Raw genomic sequence first — 22,274 nt, 5'->3', positions numbered from 1 at the left:
AGGCATCTAGGTTGATTCCATGTCTTTGCTATTGTGAATAGTGCTGCGACGAACAGATGCATGCATGTTTTTATGGTGGAACAATTTATGTTCCTTTGGGTATATACCCAGTAATGGATTGCTGGGTAAAATGCTAGTTCTATTTTAAGTTCTTTGAGAAGTCTCCAAACTGCCTTCCACAGGGAACTAATTTACATTCCCACCAGCAGTGTATAAGTGTTGCCTTTGCTCCACAACTTTGCCAGCATCTGTTATTTTTTTGACTTTTTAACTGTAGCCATTCTGACTGATGTGAGATGGTAATTTACTATGGTTTTGATTTGCATTTCTCTAATGATTAATGATATTGAGCATTTTTTCATATGCTTGTTGGCCCCGTGTATGTCTTCTTTTGACGTGTCTATGGCCTTTGCCCACTTTTTAATGGGGTTGTTTTATGCTTGTTCAGTTCCTTACATATTTTGGAGATTAGATCCTTGTCAGATGCACAGTTTGAAAATATTTTCTCCCGTTGTGTAGGGTGTTTACTCTGTTGATAGTTTGTTTTTGCTGTACAGAAGCTCTTTAGTTTTTTTGTTTTGCTTTGTTTTTTTTTTTTAAGAAAGTGACAGCCTGGGCACCATGGTGAAACACCATCTCTACAAAAAATACAAAAACCTAGCTGGGCTTGTGCCATGCACCTGTAGTCCAAACTACTTGGGAGGCTGAGATGGGAAGATTCCTTGAGCTTAGGAGGTACAGGTTGCAGTGAGCTGTGATCATGCCACTGCACTCCAGCCTGGGTGACAGGGCAAGGCTCTGTCTCAAAAAAAAAAGAAAGTGCCAAACTGTTTCTTAGAATGGCTACATCATTTTATATTCCCATAGGTATTATATTTTAAAATTGAACTGGAAAAAATTGAAAGCAATATATGCTTATTGTAAACATTTTTTGGAATATGAGTGTAAACAATATTAGTTATAACTCCACCCAGTAAGTACAGTTGTCCACATGTTTTCTGACTTTTCATGCATTTTTTTTTTCTTTCTTTTTCTTTTTTTTTTTTTTTGAGATGGAGTCTCACTCCATTGCCCAGGCTGGAGTGCAATGGTGCCATCTTGGCTCACTGCAACCTCCACCTCCTGGGTTCAGGCGATTCTCCTGCCTCAGCCTCCCTCGTAGCTGGGATTACAGGCGTGTACTACCACGCCCAGCTAATTTTTGTATTTTGTAGAGATGGGGTTTCACCATGTTGGCCAGGCTGGTCTCAAACTTCTGACCTCAAATGATCCACCGTTCGGCGTCCCAAAGTTCTAGGATTACAGGTGGGAGGCACTGTGCCTGGCCTTTTCATGCATTTTTAAAATATGTAGATCTTTATCTAGAGTTTATGCTTCTTAGGGGCAGGCAAACATTTCATAATTGTCTCTTACATTTTCCTCCCTAGCATAGAGCCTTACACTAATAGAGACTTAATAGGCATGTTTTAAAAAATTGACTAATTGTTTACAGTCACTTTGGGGCAGAATAAGAAATTTAGGATTTGGAAAATAGAGGGATGGTATAAACCATATTTCACTTTCTCAGAGAATTATACCCTACATTTTGAAACTTTTTATTTTGAAATACTTATAGATTCACAAGAAGTTGCACACAGAAAAATATGTGCAGAGAGGTTTCATGTACCCTTTGTCCTCTTTCTCCTGTGGTAGCATCTTGCCTATAGTACAATATCACAACCAAGAAACTGACACTGCTAAACCCATACAGCTTATTCAGATTTCACCAGCCTTACAAGCCCTTGTGTGTATGTTTTTAATAGTGATACTTTGATAAAATAAAAAGTGTATATGTGAATTCACATTGCTTATATTTTCCTAGTTTTGACGATATGTTTTCTTTCTTTTTAACCTTTTAGTAACAAATCCAAAATTTTGGAAAAGCGCCTACGATATTTAAATGACCACTTCACATACAACTTATATTGTAATGTATGCCGATCACTATTTGAGAAGGACAAGCTGTTGTTTTCCTTTTTATTATGTGCCAATCTTCTCCTGTAAGTTGCTTGCTTTTATCATAATTTACTTATTTTTAAAACCTCCCTGGAAAATCAAATCTATAAATGTTTCTTCTCACAGAAGGTTATATTTTTCTTTGCTTAAGTCATGATTTTACTTGTGCATTTCACTGATAACAATGGCTCCTATGATAGTATTGATGTTTATTTAATTTTTAAAATTTACATAACACAGAAAAGTTCACAGAGTATTAATGTACAGTTCAACAAATTCTTACAAAGGAAAGATCTGATGATGAAATATATTTCCCCATCATCCTTGAAACCCTTGTACTCCTCTCAGTTACCAGCTCCTTACTCCCCAAAAAGGTAATGACTATACTCACTTATAACACTGCGGCTTAGTTTGACATATATATGACATACATATATATATATATATATATGAGTCATATATATATTAAAGGAAATATGTATTCTTTTTATTTATTTATTTATTTTTATTGCATTTTGGGTTTTGGGGTACATGTGAAAAACATGCAAGGTTGTTGCATAGGTGCATACGTGGCAGTGTGATTTGCTGCCTCCCTCCCCTTCACCTATATCTGGCATTTCTCCCCATGCTATCCCTCCCCAACTCCCCACCCCCCCGCTGTCCCTCCCAACAGACCCCCGTGTATAGTGCTCCCCTCCCTGTGTCCATGTGTTCTCCTTGTTCAACACCCACCTATGAGTGAGAACATGCGGTGTTTGATTTTGTGTTCTTGTGTCAGTTTGCTGAGAATGATGGTTTCCAGGTTCATCCATGTCCCTACAAAGGACGTGAACTCCTCGTTTTTAATGGCTGCATAATATTCCATGGTGTATATGTGCCACATTTTTCCTGTCCAGTCTATCATCGATGGGCATTTGGGTTGGTTCCAGGTCTTTGCTATTGTAAACTGTGCCGCAGTGAACATTCATGTGCATGTGTCCTTATAGTAGAACGATTTACAATCCTTTGTATATATACCCAGTAATGGGATTGCTGGGTCAAATGGAATTTCTATTTCTAGGTCCTTGAGGAATCGCCACACTGTTTTCCACAATGGTTGAACTAATTTACACTCCCACCAACAGTGTAAAAGTCTTCCTATTTTTCCACATCCTCTCCAGCATCTGTTTTCTCCAGATTTTTTAATGGTCGCCGTTCTAACTGGCGTGAGATGGTATCTCAATGTAGTTTTGATTTGCATTTCTCTAATGACCAGTGATGATGAGCATTTTTTCATATGTTTGTTGGCCTCATGTATGTCTTCTTTTGTAAAGTATCTGTTCATATCCTCGCCCATTTTTAAATGGGCTTGTTTGTTTTCTTCTTGTAAATCTTTTTTAGCTCATTGTAAATTCTGGATATCAGCCCTTTGTCAGACGGGTAGGCTGCAAAAATTTTTTCCCATTCTGTTGGTTGCCGATTCACTCTATTGACTGTTTCTTTTGCCGTGCAGAAGCTGTGGAGTTTGATTAGGTCCCATTTGTCTATTTTGGCTTTTGTTGCCAATGCTTTTGGTGTTTTGGTCATAAAGTCCTTGCCTACGCCTATGTCCTGAATGGTTTTGCCTAGGTTTCCTTCTAGTGTTTTTATGGTGTTAGGTCTTATGTTTAAGTCTTTAATCCATCTGGAGTCAATTTTAGTGTAAGGTGTCAGGAAGGGGTCCAGTTTCTGCTTTCTGCATATGGCTAGCCAGTTTTCCCAACACCACTTATTGAACAGGGAATCCTTTCCCCATTGCTTGTTTTTTTCAGGTTTGTCAAAGATCGGGTGGTTGTAGATATGTTGTGTCACCTCCGACACTTCTGTTCTGTTCCATTGGTCTACATCTCTGTTTTGGTACCAGTACCATGCTGTTTTGATTAGTGTAGCCTTGTAGTAGAGTTTGATGTCCGGTAGTGTGATGCCTCCCGCTTTGTTCTTTTTGCTTAGAATTGACTTGGCTATGCGGGCTCTCTTTTGGTTCCATACGAAGTTTAAGGTGGTTTTTTCCAGTTCTGTGAGGAAGGTCATTGGTAGCTTGATGTGGATAGCATTGAATCTGTAAATTACTTTGGGCAGTATGGCCATTCTCACGATATTAATTCTTCCTAACCATGAACATGGAATGTTTCTCCATCTGTTTGTGTCCTCTCTTATTTCGTTGAGCAGTGATTTGTAGTTCTCCTTGAAGAGGTCCTTTACGTTCCTTGTTAGTTGTATTCCTAAGTATTTTATTCTCTTTGTAGCAATTGTGAATGGCAGTTCGTTCTTGATTTGGCTCTCTTTAAGTCTGTTATTGGTGTATAGGAATGCTTGTGATTTTTGCACATTGATTTTGTATCCTGAGACTTTGCTGAAGTTGCTTATCAGTTTCAGGAGATTTTGGGCTGAGGTGATAGGGTCTTCTAGATATACAATCATGTCGTCTGCAAATAGAGACAATTTGACTTCCTCCTTTCCTAATTGAATACCCTTTATTTCTTTTTCTTGCCTGATTGCTCTGGCTAGAACTTCCAGTACTATATTGAATAGGAGTGGTGAGAGAGGGCATCCTTGTCTAGTGCCAGATTTCAAAGGGAATGCTTCCAGTTTTTGCCCATTCAGTATGATACTGGCTGTCAGTTTGTCATAAATAGCTTTTATTATTTTGAGATACGTTCCGTCGATACCTAGTTTATTGAGAGTTTTTAGCATAAAGGGCTGTTGAATTTCGTCGAAGGCCTTCTCTGCATCAATTGAGATAATCATGTGGTTTTTGTCTTTGGTTCTGTTTATGTGGTGAATTACATTTATAGACTTGCGTATATTGAACCAGCCTTGCATCCCCAGGATGAATCCTACTTGATCATGGTGGATAAGCAGAACTCATAAACCCCCTTTTCTTCCCCCCAGGTGTTCTGTCCCAGGGAGTTTGGGCTTTATGATTTTCAGCTGTGTTGATGTCGTTTACCCTGCCCACAAGGTGGCAGTCTAGTCACACTCAGCCTGCAGAGGCTTTGCTGAGCTGCTGTGCACTCCGCCCAGCTTCCGTGTGAGCTTCCCTGCAGTCCTGTTTATATGGGTGTAGTTAGAACTGCTTCCGCTGGGCTGGCCCGCCCCTGTAGTGACGGAGTCTCTGTAGTGGTGGGTTGTCTTGGTTACGGCAAATTGCCCCGGGAACTGCAGGGTGTTTCCCGATGGAGGACGCCCCTCCCCCACAGAGCTGGACTGTCCCTGGTTCAGCTGTGTTTCCAGTGGGGCCCTCTTTGCCCGAGAATCTCTTGGCTTGACTCCCTGCCTCAGCTCCCCTTGCTGGCCCAGAGGGGACACAGTCTCGTTCACTTTGCTCAAGCAGCTGCTGCTCCCTGCCCCTGGTGCAGGCCAAGCGGCTGCTCCGGTCCAACCAGCGGCTCTGGGAACCCCTGGAGCTTCTCCGCCTGTGAATCTCCTGGTCTGTGGGCAGTTAAAATCCGCTGCCCTGTGTGCCGCTGCGTCAGCTGAAGCAGCGGCACTGAGATTCGTGGCACGCCCTTGCCAGGGGGTCTCCTGGCTTGACTCCCTGCTTCAGCTCCCCTTGCTGGCTCAGAGGGAACTCTGTCTCTCTCACTCTGCATAAGAAGCCACTGCCCCCTACCCCAGGGCGTAGGCTGAGCGGCCACACCGCTCAAACCAGCGGCGCTGGCGACCCATGGGGCTTCGCCTCCTGTGAATCTCCTGGTCTGTGGGCAGTAAAAATCCGTCTGGAAATGCGGCGTCCACTCACCCTCTGCGCCTTCTCTCGGAGCTGCAATCCCGACTTCCTCCTAAGCGGCCATCTTGAAACTCCGGAAATATGTATTCTTTTTATCTGGCTTCTTTTCTTCAACATTACTTTTATGAGATTCATCCATGTCATAGCATGAGGCTGGTTCATTTGCTTTGACTGCTTTACAGTATTCCATTACAAGAACACATTGCAGTTTACCTGTTCAATTCGATGAACAGTTGGGTTGTTTCCAGTTTGGCACTATTATAAGTAATGGTGCTATGAACAATCTTGTGTAAAAATGTAGGGGCACATGTGCACACATTTCTGTTGGGAAGATGCCTAGAAAGAAAATTACAAATTGTTTTCCCGAATCATTATACCAGTTTACATCCCATTAACAGAGTTTGAGCGTTCCATTGCACCAGATTCCCAGCAACATTTTATACTGTTTTAAAGAAACGTATTTTGGTATGTGATACTTATTGCATCATGGTTTGAATTTATATTTTTCTGATGACTAATGAAGTTGAACATGTTTATAGTTACTCATGTTTATAGGCCATTTGGAAGTCTTCTAGTGTACTTGTTCATATCACTTGCCATTTCTCTATTGGGTTTTTCTTAGTGATTTGTATGAGTTCTTTATATATCCTAGACACAAATCCCTTGAAACTTAGATATGACAAATTGGCAGTCAGTTTCTAGTTTGCCTTTTCATTCTTTCTTTTTCTTTTCTTTTTTCTTTTTTTTTTTTTTTTGAGATGGAGTCTTGCTCTGTTGCCCAGGCTGGGATGCAGTGGCACGATCTTGGCTCACTGCAACCTCTGCCTCCTAGGTTCAAGCAATTCTCCTGCCTCGGCCTCCTGAGTAGCTGGGCTTACAGGTGCCCACCACCACACCCAGCTAATTTTTTGTATTTTTAGTAGAGACAGGGTTTGACCATGTTAGCCAGGCTGGTCTCAAACTCCTGACCTTGTGATCCACCCACCTCAGCCTCCCAAAGTGCTGGGATCACAGGTGTGAGCCACCGTGCCCCTCTACCTTCTCATTCTCTTAATGCTGCCTTTTGCTGATGAACACAAGTGCTTAATTTTAGTATAGTTTGATTTGTGGTTTTTGCTTTGTGAAAACTCTTTTCACAATCCAATATTATGAAGATATTCTCGTATATAACCATCTGGAAGCTTTATTACACCTTCTCGTATATAACCATCTGGAAGTTTTATTACACCTTTCACATTTAGATGTACAAGCCACATGCAACTGATATGTGCGTGTGGTCTAAGGAAATGTCAAATTTTACATTTTTTCCTTGCAGCTCTTCACTTGTTGAAAAGACTGGCCTTTTCCCTATTGCTCTGTAGTGCTACCCTTGCCATAAATAATACATTCGTTTATCTAAATCTGTTTCTGGGCTCTCTATTCAGTTCCATTAGTGTGTTTGTCTGTAATTAATCTTTATGTCTGATAGTGTTTCATTTTGTTCTTCTTTAATTTTTTTATTTTTTTATTTCAACTGGTTTTTGGGGGAACAAGTGGTGTTTGGTTACACAAATAAGTTCTTTAGTGTTGATTTCTGAGATTTTTGTGCACCCATCACCAGAGTAGTATACACTATACCTAATGTGTAGTCTTTTATCCCTCTCCATCCACACACTTTCCCCCAAGTCCCCAAAGTCCAATGTAATATTCTTATGCCTTTATGACCTCATAGCATAGCCCCCATATATGAGTGAGAACATAGGAAGTTTGTTTTTACATTACAGTAAGTGCAGTGAGTTACTTCACTTAGAATAATAGAATCCAGGCTAGGTGAGGTGGTCCATGCCTGTAATCCAAGCACTTTGGGAGGTCAAGGTGGGTGGATTGCCTGAGCTCAGGAGTTCAAGACCACCCAGGACAACATGGTGAAACCCCGTCTCTATTAAAAATACAAAAAAATTAGCTAGGTGTGGTGGTGCATGCCTGTAGTCCCAGCTACTTGGGAGGCTGAGGCAAGAATTGCTTGAGCTCTGGAGACGAAGGTTGCAGTGAGCTGAGATCACACCACTGCATGCATTTCAGCTTGGGTTACAGAGTGAGACTCTGTCTCTAAATAAATAAATAAATAAAGTAATAGTCTCCAATTCCATCTAGGTTGCTGCGAATGCCATAATTTTGTTCCTTTTTATGGCTGTGTATATACACCACATTTTCTTTATTCACTCCTTGATTGATCAGCATTTGTGCTGGTTCCATATTTTCGAAATTGCAAATTGTGCTGCTGTAAACATGTGTGCAAGTATCTTTTTCATATAATGACTTATTTTCCTATGGGTAGATACCGAGTAGTGGGATTGCTAGACCAAACGGTAGATTTACTTTTAGCTTCTTAATTTATCTCCACACTGTTTTCCATAGTGGTTGTACCAGTTTACATTCCCACCAACAGTGTAAAAGTGTTCCCTTTTCACCACATCCACACCAACATCTATTATTTTTTAAATTATGGCCATCCTTGCAGGAATGAGGGGGTATCACATTGTGGTTTTGATTTGCATTTCCCTAATAATTAGTGATGTTGAGCATTTTTCCATGTGCTTGCTGGCCATTTGTATATCTTCTTTTGGGAATTGTCTATTTATGTCCTTAGCCCACTTTTTTATGAGATTATCTGGTTTTCCTTGCTGATTTGAGTTCTTTGTAGATTCTGGATATTAATTATTTGTCAGATATATAGATTGTGATGATTTTCTTCCATTCTGTGGATTGTCTGTTAACTCTGCTGATTATTTCTTTTGCTCTGCAGAAGCTTTTTAGTTTAAGTCCCATCTATTCATCTTTGTTTTTGCTGCATTTGCTTGTTCTTCTATTATACAAGAGTGTCTTTCTTATTCTTGGATCTTTGCATTTCCATATAAATATTAGCATCATCTGGTCAAGTCCAAAGTGGAAAGATAACCAGTAATGTGCTGAAGTTTTGATTAGGAGTGCATTGGAACTGTAAATTAGTTTGTGGAAAATTAACAATTTCACAGTATTGAGTGTTTCAATCTAAGAACATAGTATATCACTCCATTTTCCTTAGTTCTTTTTCATTTCACTCTATAATGTTCCATAGTTTTATTTATCTTGCATATCCTTTTTTAAAAAGGCTTTATTTTGTAGAGCAATTTTAGATTCACAGCAAAACTGAGCAGGAGATGAGATTTCTTATATACAACTTCCTGCACTAACAAAACCCCTTACCAGAGTGATATATTTGTTAGAATCTATGAGCTTACATTGACATATCACTATCGCTCATAAGTAAGTTCATAGCTAACATCAGGCTTCACTCTTGGTATTATACTCCTATCAATTTTGATAAGTGTGTAATAACATGTATCTATCATTATAGTTTCACTGCCCTAAAAATAGTCTATGTTCTATTTATTAAGCCTTCCCTCCCCTCAACCCTGCCAAGTACTGATTCTTTTGGTATCTTTGTAGTTTAGTTTTTGTCATTTCCAGAGTGTTACATAGTTGGAATTATGCAGTACGTAAGCCTTTTCAGATTGGCTTTTTTCACTTAGTAATAAGGTTCCTGTATGTCTTTTCATGGCTTGATAGCTTACTTCTTTTTAGTGCTGAATTATGTTCCATTGTTTGGATGTACCACAGTTTATTCATTAACCTACTGATGGACATCTTAGTTGCTTCTAAGTTTTGGCAATTAGGAATAAATATGCTACAAACATTCATATGTAAGTTTTTATGTGAACATAAGTTTTCAACTTCTTTGGATAAGTCCCAGGAATGGGCCAGGAGCAGTGGCTCACGCCTGTAATCCCAGCACTTTGGGAGGCCAAGGCGGGCGGATCACGAGGTCAAGAGATTGAGACCATCCTGACCAACATGGTGAAACCCTGTCTCTACTAAAAATACAAAAATTAGGCCGGGCGCGGTGGCTCAAGCCTGTAATCCCAGCACTTTGGGAGGCCGAGGCGGGTGGATCACGAGGTCAAGAGATCGAGACCATCCTGGTCAACATGGTGAAACCCCGTCTCTACTAATACAAAAAATTAGCTGGGCACGGTGGCGCGTGCCTGTAATCCCAGCTACTCAGGAGGCTGAGGCAGGAGAATTGCCTGAACCCAGGAGGCGGAGGTTGCGGTGAGCCGAGATTGCGCCATTGCACTCCAGCCTGGGTATCAAGAGCGAAACTCCGCCTCAAAAAAAAAAAAAAAAAAAAAAAAAAAAAAAAATTAGCTGGGCGTGGTGGCGCACGCCTGTAGTCCCAGCTACTTGGGAGGCTGAGGCAGGAGAATTGCTTGAACCCAGGAGGCGGAGGTTGCAGTGAGCCGAGATTGCGCCACTGCACTCCAGCCTGGCACCTGGCGACGAAGCAAAACTCTGTCTGAAAAAAAAAAAAAAAAAAAAAAAAGTCCCAGGAATGCAACAGCTGGATTGTATGGTAACAGTATGTTTAGTTTTGTAAAAAACTGCTAAACTGTCTTCCTAAGTGGCCATACCATTTTTGCCTCTCCACCAGCAATGAGTAAGAGTTCATGGTGCGTATTTTGGAAGGTGGCATTTTAACAGTGTTTAGGGTATGTCATTTTAATTTGCAATTTCCTAATGAAGTGTGATATTGAACATCTTTTCCTATTCTTATCTGCCAACTATACATCATTGGTGACATATCTGTTTAGGTTTTTTTTTTTTTTTTTGAGACAGTCTCACTCTGTCACCCAGGCTGGAGGGCAGTGGCTTGATCTCGGCTCACTGCAACCTCCACCTCCCAGGTTCAAGTGATTCTCCTGCCTCAGCCTCCCAGGTGGCTGGGATTACAGGTGCCTGCCATCACGCCTAGCTAATTTTTGTATTTTTAGTAGAGACAGCATTTTACAATGTTGGCTAGGCTGGTCACAAACTCCTGACCTCAAGTGATCCACCTGCCTTGGCCTCCCAAAGTTCTGGGACTGCAAGTGTGAGCCACTGTGCACAGCTGTCAAGTTTTTTATTTTATTTTACATATTTTGATAGGATCACATGGTTTTACTTCTTTACTCTCTCACTATGATTAATTACATTAATTGATTTTCAAATGTTGAATCAGCCTTTTATACCTGTAATAAATCCCACTTAGTCATGATGTATAATTCTTTCTATACGTTATTGGGTTTGATTTGCTAATATTTTGTTGCTTATATTTGCTAATATTTTGCTCCCCTTGTTGAGGATTTTTGCATCTATTTTTATGAGACATTTTGGATTGTGGTTTTCCTTTCTCGTAATATGTTGCCTGGCTCTGGTATTAGGTAATACTGGCCTCATAGAACCAGTTAGCAAGTATCCCTTTTGCTATTTTCTGGAAGACATGGTGGAATTGGTTTAATTTCTTCCTGTATGTTTAGTAGAATTCTTCAGTGAACCCATCTGAGCCTGGTGCTTTCTCTTTTAGAAAGTTACTAATTATTGATTCAATTTCATTAATAGACACAGGTCTAGTCAGATTATCAAATTTTCCCTTGTGAGCGTTTTGGCAGATTGTGACTTCTTTATCTTGATGTAATGGTCCTCTTAATACCCAATAATTTTCCTTGCTCAGAAGTCTTCTTAGTCTGAAAGTAATATAGCTACCCTGCTTCCCCTTGATTAGTGTTAGCATGGTATATCTTTCTTTATCTCCTTACTTTTAATGTATCTGTGTCTTTGTATGTTTAAAGTAGGCTTCCTGTAGACAACATATAGTTGGGTCTTGCTTTTGGATCCACTCTGATCACCTGTCTTTTAATTGATGTGTTTAGACCATTGACATTTAAACTGATTACTGATACAGTTGGATTAATATCTACCATATATGTTACTGTTTCCTATTCATTGCCCTTGTTCTGTTGTTGTTGCTGTTGTTACTGTTATTGTTTTTATCTTCTATTTTTCTGTCTTCTCTGGTTTTAACTATTTGTATGATTCAATATTTTCTTTTCTTTTGGCAGATCAATTATACTTACTTTTTAAAACTCTTTTTAGTTATTGCCCTTGAGTTTGCAATGTACATTTACAGCTAATCCAAGTCCTCATTCAAATAACACTATACCACTTCCTGCAAGTGCTCTATAACAGACTATTCCCAGTTTCCCCTCCCCTTATCCCTTAAAACATTGTGGTCATTCATTTCACTTATCCATAGCTATAGTCACCAAATACATTGTTGCTGTTACTATTTTGAACAAACCATTATTTCTGTTTTTGCATATTTTAATTGACACATAATAATTGTATGTATTTATTTGTTCCATAGTAAATTTCAGAACATACAAGTTATAGTGATCAGATCAGGGTAATAAGTATATCCATAATCTCAAACATTTATCATTTCTTTGTGCTAGTAACATTCAGTATTCTCTCTTCGAACTATTTGAAAATGTATACAATTGACCCTTGAACAACATGGGTTTGAACTTCACCAGTCCACTTATACATGGATTTTTAAAAAATAAATATATTGGAAAATTTTTTGAAGATTTGTGACACTTTGAAAAAACTCATAGATGAACTGCCTATCCAGAAATATTCAAAAAATTAAGCAAAGGTTAACTATCTCACAAATACATAAAATACATGTAAATACTAGTCTTTTTTAAAAAATAATTTACTACCTTAAAATATACACAAATTTATTATAAAAAGTTAAAATTTATAAAAACTCACTCACAGTCCATACATGGTATCATTTGTAGTCAAGAAATGTAAACAAATATAAAGATGCAGCAGCAAATCATAACTCCATACAATTAACTGTAGCACATACTGTACTACTGTAAGAATTTTGCAGCCACCTCCTGTTGCTGTTTCAGTGAGCTTAAGTACTCTGATTATCCACTTAAAACGTCAGGTGATGCTAATCATCTCAAGAGCAGTTCATCTCTTCAGTACGTTGGGTATGGCAGTAAAAAGTGATCTTTTCACGGTTTTCGTGTATTTTTCATTGTGTTTAACACAATAGCACAAACTTGGAATAACATCTGGGGACCCATACAAAGTGCCACTAGTGTATAATTCTTTGTATACATTATTGTATTTGATTTACTAATATTTTGTCGAAGATTTTTGCATCTGTTTTCATGAGAGATTTTGGTTTGTAGTTTTCCTGGAAGTTCTCCCAAGAGGCAGAGAAGAGTCATTATGTTACAAGAAAAAATGGAATTGTTTGATGTTTACCATAGATTGAGGTCTGCAGCTGTGGTTACCCACCATTTCAGACAGACAGTTCATCTTGTAAACAGATTGTATAAACCTCCAGTGTTGATCAATACAGTATATACTGTAATTTTCTTTTTCTAGTATACTTTATTGTAAGAATATAGTATTTAATGCATATAACATATAAAATATGTACTAATTGTCAGTAAGATTTTTTAGTCAACAATAGGCTATTAGTAGTTAAGTTTTGGGGGAATCAAAAACTATACATGAATTTTGACCACATGGGGATCAGCACCTTAACTCCTGTGTTGTTCAAAAGTCAAATGTAATATATTATTGTTAACTATACTCATCCTACAGTTCTATTGAATATGAGAAGTTCTTTTGTATCCTTTAACAAATTTCTCCCTATTCCCTGCTTTTCCCTGTGTTTCCCAGCCTCTAGTATACTCTGTTCTACTTTTTACTTTTATGAAATCAACTTTTTTTAGCTTCTGTATGTGAGTGAGAACATGTGGTGTTTAACTTTCTGCTCCTGGCATATTTCACTGAACGTAATGTCTTTCGGTTTTATTCACGTTGCCACAAATGAGAAGTTTTCCTTCTTTTTATGGCTGAATAATATTCCATTATGTATGTATACCACATTTTCTTTAGCCCTTCATCTGTTGTTGGACACTTAGGTTGATTTTATATTTTGCTTATTGTGAATAGTTTTACCAAAACAAATCAGGGTGCAGATGTCTCTTCAATCTAATGATTTCCCTTCCTTTAGATAAAGGCCTAGTTGTGGGATTGCTGGATCATATGGTAGTTTGATTTGTAGTTTTTTGAGGAACTTCCATTCTTTTCTCCATATTGGTTGTACTAGTTTACATTCCTACCAACAGTGCATAAGAGTTCCCTTTTCTCTGAATCCTCACCAGCATTTGTATTTTTTGGCTTTTTGATGATAGCCATTCTAACTGGAGTGAGATGATATCTCATTGTGGTTTTGATTTGCATTTCCCTAATGATTAGTGATACTGAACTTTTTTTTTTTGTATGTTTTTGGTCATTTGTGTGTCTTCTTTTGAGAAATGTCTGTTCAGATCATTTGTCCTTTTTCTTTTTCTTTTGAGACAGAGTCTCACCCTTTTGCCCTGGCTGCTGTACAGTGGCACTTTGTTGGCTCACTGCAGCCTCCACCTGCCAGGCTCAGGTGATCCTCCCACCTTAGCCTCCCAAGTAGCTGGGAAACAGGCACATGCTACCATGCTTGGCTAATTCTTCTATTTTTCTTTTTATAGAGACAGGGCTTTGCTGTGTTATCCAGGCTGGTCTTCAACTCTTGGGCTAAAGTGATTCACCTGCCTTGGCCTCCCAGAGTGCTGGGATTACAGGCATGAACCACCATGCTAGCCTCATTTGCCCATTTAAAAATCAGATTTTTTTTTTTCTGTTAAGATGTTCCTTGTATATTCTAGATATTAATTCCTTGATAGATGAATAGTTAGCACGTATTTTCTCCCATTCCGTGGGTTGTCTTTTCCTGTGTTGATTGTTTCTGTTGGTGTGCAGAAGCCTTTTAGTTTAATATAATTTCCCTTACTTACATTTTGCTTTTGTTGCCTGCCCTTTTGAGATTTTATTCCTAAAATCTTTTCCAGGACCAATGTCCTGAAGCATTTCCCATGTTTTCTTCTAGTAGTTTTATAGCTTCAGGTTTTACATTTAGGTTTTTAATCCATTTTGAGTTGATTTTTGTATAGAATAAGAAGAGAGGGTCTGGTTTTGTTCTTCTGCGTATGGATATACAATTTTCCCCAGAACCATTTACTGAAGAGACTGTCCTTTCCCCAGTCAATGTTCTTGGCACCTTTCTCAAAAGTCAGTTGGCTGTAGACACATGGATTAATTTCTGGGTTCTTTGTTCTGTTCCACTAGTCTATGTGTCTGGTCGTATGCCAGTACCATGCTGTTTTGGTTAATATAGCTTTGTAGTACATTTTGAAGTCTGGTAGTGTGATGCATCTAGCTTTGTTCTTTTTGCTTAGTATTGCTTTGGCTATTTGGGGTCTTTCATGGTTCCATGCAAATTTTAGAATTTTTTTTTCTATTTCTGTGAAGAATGTCATTGGTATTTTGATAGAGAGTGCATTGAATCTGTTGATCACCTTGAGTGGTATGATCATTTTAACAATATTAATTTTTCTAGTCTATGAAGATGGGATGTCATTCTATTTTTTGGTGTCTTCAATTTCTTTCATCATTGTTTTTTGGTGTTTTTGAAGTTTTTCTTATAGAGAGCCTTCACCTCCTTGGTTAAATGTACTCCTAGATATTTTATTTTTTTGTGATTTTTGCCAATGGGAATACTTTCTTGATTTCTTTTCCAGCTAGTTCATTGTTCTTACGTAAAAACACTACCAATTTTTGTAAGTTGATATTTGTATCCTGCAACTTTACTGAATTTATTAGTTTTAATAGTTTTTTTTAATAGAGTCTAAGGTTTTCTATATATAAAATCATGTCATCTGCAGATGGGCAATATGACTTTCTCCTTTCTAATTTGAATGCCCTTCATTTTTTTTTCTCTTGCCTAACTGCTCTGGCTAAGACTTTACTATTAATATGTTGAATAAGAGTGGTGAGAGTGGGCCTCCTTGACCTTTTCCAGTTCAGTATAATGGTAGCCATGAGTTTGTCTTATATGGCCTTTACTATATTGATATACTTCCTTCTATGCCTAATTTATTAAGATTTTTTATCATGAGGGATATTGAATTTTATCATATGCTTTTTCTGAATCTTTTGATAGGATCATATGGTGTTTGTCCTTCATTCTGTTGCGATGTATCACATTATTTGTGTAGGTTGAATCATCCTTGCATCCCTAGGATAAATCCAATTGATTATAGTGTATGATCTTTTTGACATGCTGTTGAATTCAGTTTACTATGTTTTGTTGAGGATTTTTGCATATATTTTCATCAGAGATGTTGGTCTGTATTTTTTTTGTGTTGTATTTTTGTCTGGTTTTGGTATCAGGGTTATGCTGGCCTTGTAAAATGAGTTTGGCAGAATTCTCTCCCCTTCAATATTTTTGAATAGTTTGAGAAGAATTTTAAAGAATATTGATTCTTTAAAAGTTTGGTAGAATTCAGCAGTGAAGACATCTCTTCCTGGACTTTCCTTCTTGATTTCATTACTGATTCAATCTCATTACTCATTATTGATCTGTTCAGGTTTTCTGTTTCTTCTTGGTTCAATCTTGATAGGTTGTATGTGTCAATAAATTTACCCATTTTCTCTAGGTTTTCAAATTGATTAGTTTATAATTGTTTATAATAGTCTCTGATGATCCTTTGTATTTCTGCAGTATCAACTGTAATGTCTCCTTTTGTTTCTAATTTTATTTATTTGGGTCTTCTTTTTTTCTTAGTCTACTTAATGCTTTGTCAATTATGTTTATCTTTTTGAAAAACCAACTTTTTGTTTCATTGATCTCTATTTTTTTAGTCTCAAAATGTCTTTTGTTTCTGCTCTTTTTTTTTTCCTTTTTCTAATTTTGAGTTTGGTTCGTTCTTTTCTAGTTTCTTGAGGTGCATCATTAGCTTATTTGAAATCTTTCTACTTTTTCATGTAGGCATTTATTGCTATAAACTTACCTCTTGTTATACTTGCTATAAACTGCTATAAATATGGTTTTTGTTGTGTCCCATACATTTTGGTATGCTGTATTTCTGTTTTCATTTGCTTCAAGGTTGTTGTTGTTGTTGTTGTTTTTGAGACAGGGTGTCATTCTGTCCCCCAGGCTGGAGTGCAGTGGCATGATCACAGCTCACTGTGATTTCAACCTCCTGGGCTCAAGCAATCCTCTCACATTAGCCTCCTGAGTAGCTGGGACTGTAGGCATGGACCACCACACTTGGCTAATGTTTTCTGTTTTTTGTAGAGACAAGGTTTTGCCATGTTGCCCAGGTAGCTCCTGAAACCCTGGGCTCAAGCAATCTGCCTGCCTCAGCCTCCCAAAGTGCTAGAGTTACAGGTATGAGGTATTTTTTACTTTCTCTCTTAATTTCTTTTTTAATCAATTGGTCACTCAGGAGCATGTTTAGTCTTCATATATTTGTATAGTTTTGGGTGTTCCTCTTGTTATTGATTTATACTTTTATTCCATTGTGGCCAGATAAAATACTTCATATTATTTCAATTAAAAATTTTTTTTAAGGTTTCTTTTTCATGTCCTAACATATGGCCAATCCTGGAGAATGTTTTATGTGCTGATGAAGAGAATGTGTATTCTGCAACTTCTGTGAAATGTTCTTTAAATGTTTTGTAGGTCTATTTGGTCTATGGTACAGTTTAAATTTGAAACTTCTTTGTTGGCTTTCTGTCTAGATGATCTGTCTAATGCTGAGTGGGGTGTCGAAGTCCCCAACTGTTACTGTATTGGGGTCAACCTCTCCCTTTAAATCTAATGATTTTTTTTATATATATCTGGGTGCTCTGGTGTTAGGTGCATATATTTTTACACTTGTTATATTCTCTTGCTGAATTGATCCCTTTATTATATAATGTTATTCTTTGTCTCTGTAGTTTTTGACTTAAAGTCTGTTTTTTTCTGATGTAAATATAGCTACTCCTGCTTCCTTTAGGTTTTCATTGATGTGGAATATCTCTTTTCATCCCATTGCTGTCAGTCTCTGTGTCTTTTCAGGTGAGGTGAGTTTCTGTGGGCAGCATGTAGTTGGGTGTTTTTAATTTATTTAGCCAGTTTATGTATTTTAATTGGGGAATTTAATTTCTTTACATTCAAGGTTATTATTGATAATATCCTGAGCTTCTGCTCAAGTTATTTAGGATTCTCTGTATTTATCCATCTCTTCCCAGTTAGGAAGTAGTAAGTTACCCATATGACCTCAGTCCTCTGATGCATCTAAGAAAAGTTGCTGATTTTCAGTTTGTTCAGATTTTTTCTTATTGTGTGGATTAGAGTGATGACTTTCAAATTCCTGACATTATCTTTTACAGAGACTTAAATATTAATGATTTTTTAAAAACTCTTTTATGTTTATTAACACAGTTACCATTTCTGTTCTTTATTCTTTTGTGTAGATCCAGAGTTCCAGCTATCTGAAACTTCCCCTAAAATATCTTATAGTATAGGTCTACTTCTAATAAATCTTTTCAATATCTATACATCTGGAAAAGAAAGAAGTAAATATCTTAATTTTTATATTTTTATCTTTAGGTTTTTTTCTATTTCTGTAACAGATTATGTATTTTTTATTTTTAGGAGTTGTGTTTAGTCTATTTAATATTGCCCATTTCTTCTATTATGTTCATGCTTTTGTTTAAGTCCTTCAGTATGTTTATAATAACTGTTTTAACATTCTTATTGGCTAGTTATCTCCTTCACTTCTACATCTGCATCTATGACCAATATTTTTCTTGGTTATGAATGTTGTGAATTTTATATTGGTAAATGCTGGAAATTTTGTATTCCTTTAAGAAGCTTTAGACTTCACTTTTTCAGGTAGTTAAATTACTACTGGATTAGTTTGATCTTTTCAAGACTTGTTCTAGGTGCAGTGGCCCACACCTCTAATCTCAGCTACTCAGAAGGCTAAGCCAGGAGGATTGCTTAAGCTCAGAAGTTTGAGGCTGCAGTGAGTGTGATCTCTGGGAACTATTCAGTTTATAGCCCCTTAGATGTCTTTTTGCTGGCCTCCTGGAATTTTACCTTACTGTTGCATGCCTTAGTACAGTCATGTGCCGCATAACAACGTTTCAGTCAGCAACAAACTGCATATGCAATGGTGGTTCTGTAAAATTATAATACCATATTTTTACTGTTCTGTTCTATGTTTAGATACACAAAGACATGCCATTATGTTACAATTGCTTACTGTATTCAGTACAGTATCATGCTGTACAGATTTATAGCCTAGGACCAACAGACTATACCATATACACCATCTAGATTTGTGTAAGTACACGTTACGATGTTCACACAATGATGAAATCACCTAACAACACATTCGTTAGAATGCCTGACAGAATTCAATGAGCAATGCCTGCTATATTTATCAGTAGAACCAAGAGAGCACCTCTGTAGATTTTTAAGACAGTCATTCACCTTTTCCATTCATCTTCCTCCTCTGCTCACAAACTCCAGTCACTTAAGTCTTCCCTAATGCTGATGTCCTCAACTCAGCAATACTGTTGAGGAGACCTTAATACTGGTTTCCTCAACTCAGCAATACTGCAAAGCTCTGATTTTGATCACGTCTCCCTGCTCTGTAGTCTAGAAAGTGCCTCCAGGCAGACTGCTGAGGAACAGGAGTCACCTTATTTATCTCTCTTCTCTCAGAGGCCACAGTCCTGCACAGTCCTGGCTATTGTACAATTTCAAAAAGTGGTTGTTTGATTAATTTTGTCCAGTTTTCTAGTTGTTTACAGCAGGTGGGTAAGTACAGTCTAAGTTATTCTATCCAGGTTATAAAAGTAGCCGTTGACATCATTCAATTTTAAAATCAACAATTTTATAACGGTCCTTATTTTGGGAATACAGGTCAAGGAAAGAGATTGAATACCAGGAACTGATATTTCTTTTAACTGGAGGAGTAAGTCTTAAAAGTGCTGAGAAAAATCCTGATCCAACTTGGCTACAGGAAAAAAGTTGGGAGGAAATTTGCCGTGCAAGTGAATTTCCTGCCTTCAGAGGACTCAGGTAATTGTTTAAATTGATGATTTATCATTGAATGGCAATAGGTAAACTTGTTCTTTAGTGATTTTTAAATGGTCCTATAGCTGTCTGGTGTCCACTCCTTGTTCAACAATCTCTTAATTTTAAGTTTTTCCCCAATAAAAAGAATAATTCTTAAGCTTTTTTCTATTAGGCAACATTTTTGTGAACATATATATGAATGGCGGGAAATCTATGACAGTAAAGAGCCATATAATGTCAAATTTCCAGCACCAATGGATAAGAACCTAAATGAACTACAGAAAATAATAATTCTTCGGTGTTTAAGACCTGATAAGGTAAAAGACCAATGTGTTCTATTTGTAGCCTAGATAATTTTCCATTTATGAAGTATTAGGCTTAAAGTTATTGTTATTTGATTCTTTAACTCTCATTTCAGATTGATTATCCAGCTTACAGTTCATTGAGCTCCTTGGATTTGGATCTGTGGGTTTATTGTTTTCCTCAATTTGGGAATTTTTTGGTTATTATTTCTTCAAATATTGTTTCACCCCACCCAGGATGGATTCCTTCCTTCCTTCTTTCCTTCCTTCCTTCCTTCCTTCCCTCCTTCCTTCCTTCCCTCTCTTTCTTTCTTTCTTTCTTTTTTGTTAGTACTTTCTTTTTTTTTTATTATTGTACTTTAGGTTCTAGGATATATGTGCAGATCATGCAGGGTTGTTGCATAGGTACTTACACGGTAAGATGGTTTGCTGCCTCCATCCTCCCGTCACCTATATCTGGCATTTCTCCCCATGTTATCCCTCCCCAACCTCCCATCCCCTGCTGTCCCTCCCCTAGCTGCCCCCAACAGACCCCAGTGTGTGATGCTCCCCTCCCTGTGTCCATGTGTTCTCATTGTTCAACACATGCCTATGAGTGAGAACATTGTGGTGTTTGATTTTCTGTTCTTGTGTCAGTTTGCTGAGAAGGATGGTTTCCAGATTCATCCATGTGATTGCTTAATATGATGCCATGTAATATAATATAATGTAACTGATACTCTGTTAATTATTTTTTTAAACCTTGGTATCTCCTTGCATCTGTTTGGGTAGTTTCCGTTGCTGTCTTAACATTTGCTGATTTCTTCTTTTGTATTGTCTAGTTTGCTACACATCCCATTCAATTAATTTTTTAATTTTAGTAATTGTATATTTCATCTCTAAAAAATTGTTTGGTTCTTTTTGGGTATATTATTTCTCTTTTTACTCTAATTTCTTTTAAATAGTTGAACATAGTTATAATATGTTCAACTTTTAAAATTACTGACTACTGATTCCATCATTTCTGGATCTGTTTCTATTGACTGATTTTACTCTTAGTTATACATGATATCTTCCTGCTTCTTGGCATGTCTAATAATGTTTGATTGGATACTAGACATTGTGACTATCACATTGTTGATGAGTTAGATTTCATTTTCCTGTAAAGATTGTTGAGTTCTGTCCTGCTAGTTCAGGGGTCAACAAATAACTGTGGGCCAAATCTAGCCCATGACCTTTTTGGTCCAGCCCATGAACTAAGAATGTTTTTGTGTGTGTGTGATTTTTTTTTTTTTTCTTGAGATGGAGTCTCGCTCTTGTTCCCCAAGCTGGAGTGCAGTGGTGAGATCTTGACTCACTGCAACCTCTGCCTCCCAGGTTCAAGTGATTCTCCTGCTTCAGCCTCCTGAGTAGCTGGGACTACAGGAGCCTGCCACCATGCCCAGCTAATTATTGTATTTTTAGTAGAGACAGGATTTCACCATATTGACCAGGCTGGTCTTGAACTCCTGACCTTATGATCCACCTGCCTCGGCCTCCCAAAGTGCTAGGATTACAGGCATGAGCCACCACGCCTGGCCATGTTTTTAATATTTTTAAAGAGTTGTTTTGGCTGGGCATAGTGGCTCATGCCTGTAATTCCAGCACTTTGGGAGGCCGAGGAGGACAGATCACTTGAGGTCAGGAGTTCAAGACCAGCCTGGCCAAGATGGTGAAAGCCCATCACTACTAAAAATACAAAAATTAGCCAGGCATGGTGGTGCATGCCTGTAATCCCAGCTACTCAGGAGGCTGAGGAAGGAGAATCGCTTGAACCAGGGAGGTGGAGGTTGCAGTGAGCAGAGATCGCACCACTGCACTATAGCCTGGGTGACAGAGCAAGACTCCATCTCAAAAAAAAAAAAAAAAAGTTGCTTCAAAAAGAACCTGCAGCCTGGCACAGTGGCTCACACCTGTAATCCCAACACTTTGGGAAGTTGAGGCAGGTAGATCATGAGATCAGAGTTTGAGACCAGCATGGTCAACATGGTGAAACCCCGTCTCTACCAAAAATATAAAAAATCAGCTGGGTGTGGTGGCGGGCGCCTGTAATCCCAGAACTTCGGTAGGCTGAGGCAGGTGGATCATGAGGTCAGGAGTTCAAGACCAGCCTGGCCAAAGTGGTGAAACCCCATCTCTACTAAAAATACAAAAAATTAGCCAGCATGATCATGGGCGCCTGTAATCCCAGCTACTCGGGAGGCTGAGGCAGAGAATTGCTTGAACTAGAGAGGCAGATGTTGCAGTGAGCCGAGATTGTACCACTGCACTCCAGCCTGGGTAATAGAGCAAGACTGTCTCAAAAAAACAAAAAAACAAAAAACATGCA

At 38.0% G+C, this 22,274-nt stretch overlaps 1 protein-coding gene across 1 annotated transcript in view; it reads left to right on the top strand.

Moving 5' to 3' along the window:
- The window catches only part of DNAH12 (dynein axonemal heavy chain 12), a 243,749-nt gene that overhangs the window by 185,337 nt on the left and 36,138 nt on the right, over positions 1-22,274 (top strand). Inside the window, exons 60-62 of the mRNA XM_064367223.1 lie at positions 1,899-2,039; positions 19,470-19,628; positions 19,798-19,942. Coding sequence (XP_064223293.1) covers positions 1,899-2,039; positions 19,470-19,628; positions 19,798-19,942 — 445 coding nt within the window. The remainder of the gene's footprint in view (positions 1-1,898; positions 2,040-19,469; positions 19,629-19,797; positions 19,943-22,274) is intronic.

This window comes from Aotus nancymaae, unplaced genomic scaffold, assembly GCF_030222135.1.
Source record: "Aotus nancymaae isolate 86718 unplaced genomic scaffold, 86718_ANA_hifiasm-v0.15.2.pri h1tg000067l, whole genome shotgun sequence".
In the NCBI taxonomy this organism is placed as follows: Eukaryota; Metazoa; Chordata; class Mammalia; order Primates; family Aotidae; genus Aotus; species Aotus nancymaae.
This window is presented reverse-complemented; position numbering and strand designations above follow the sequence as displayed.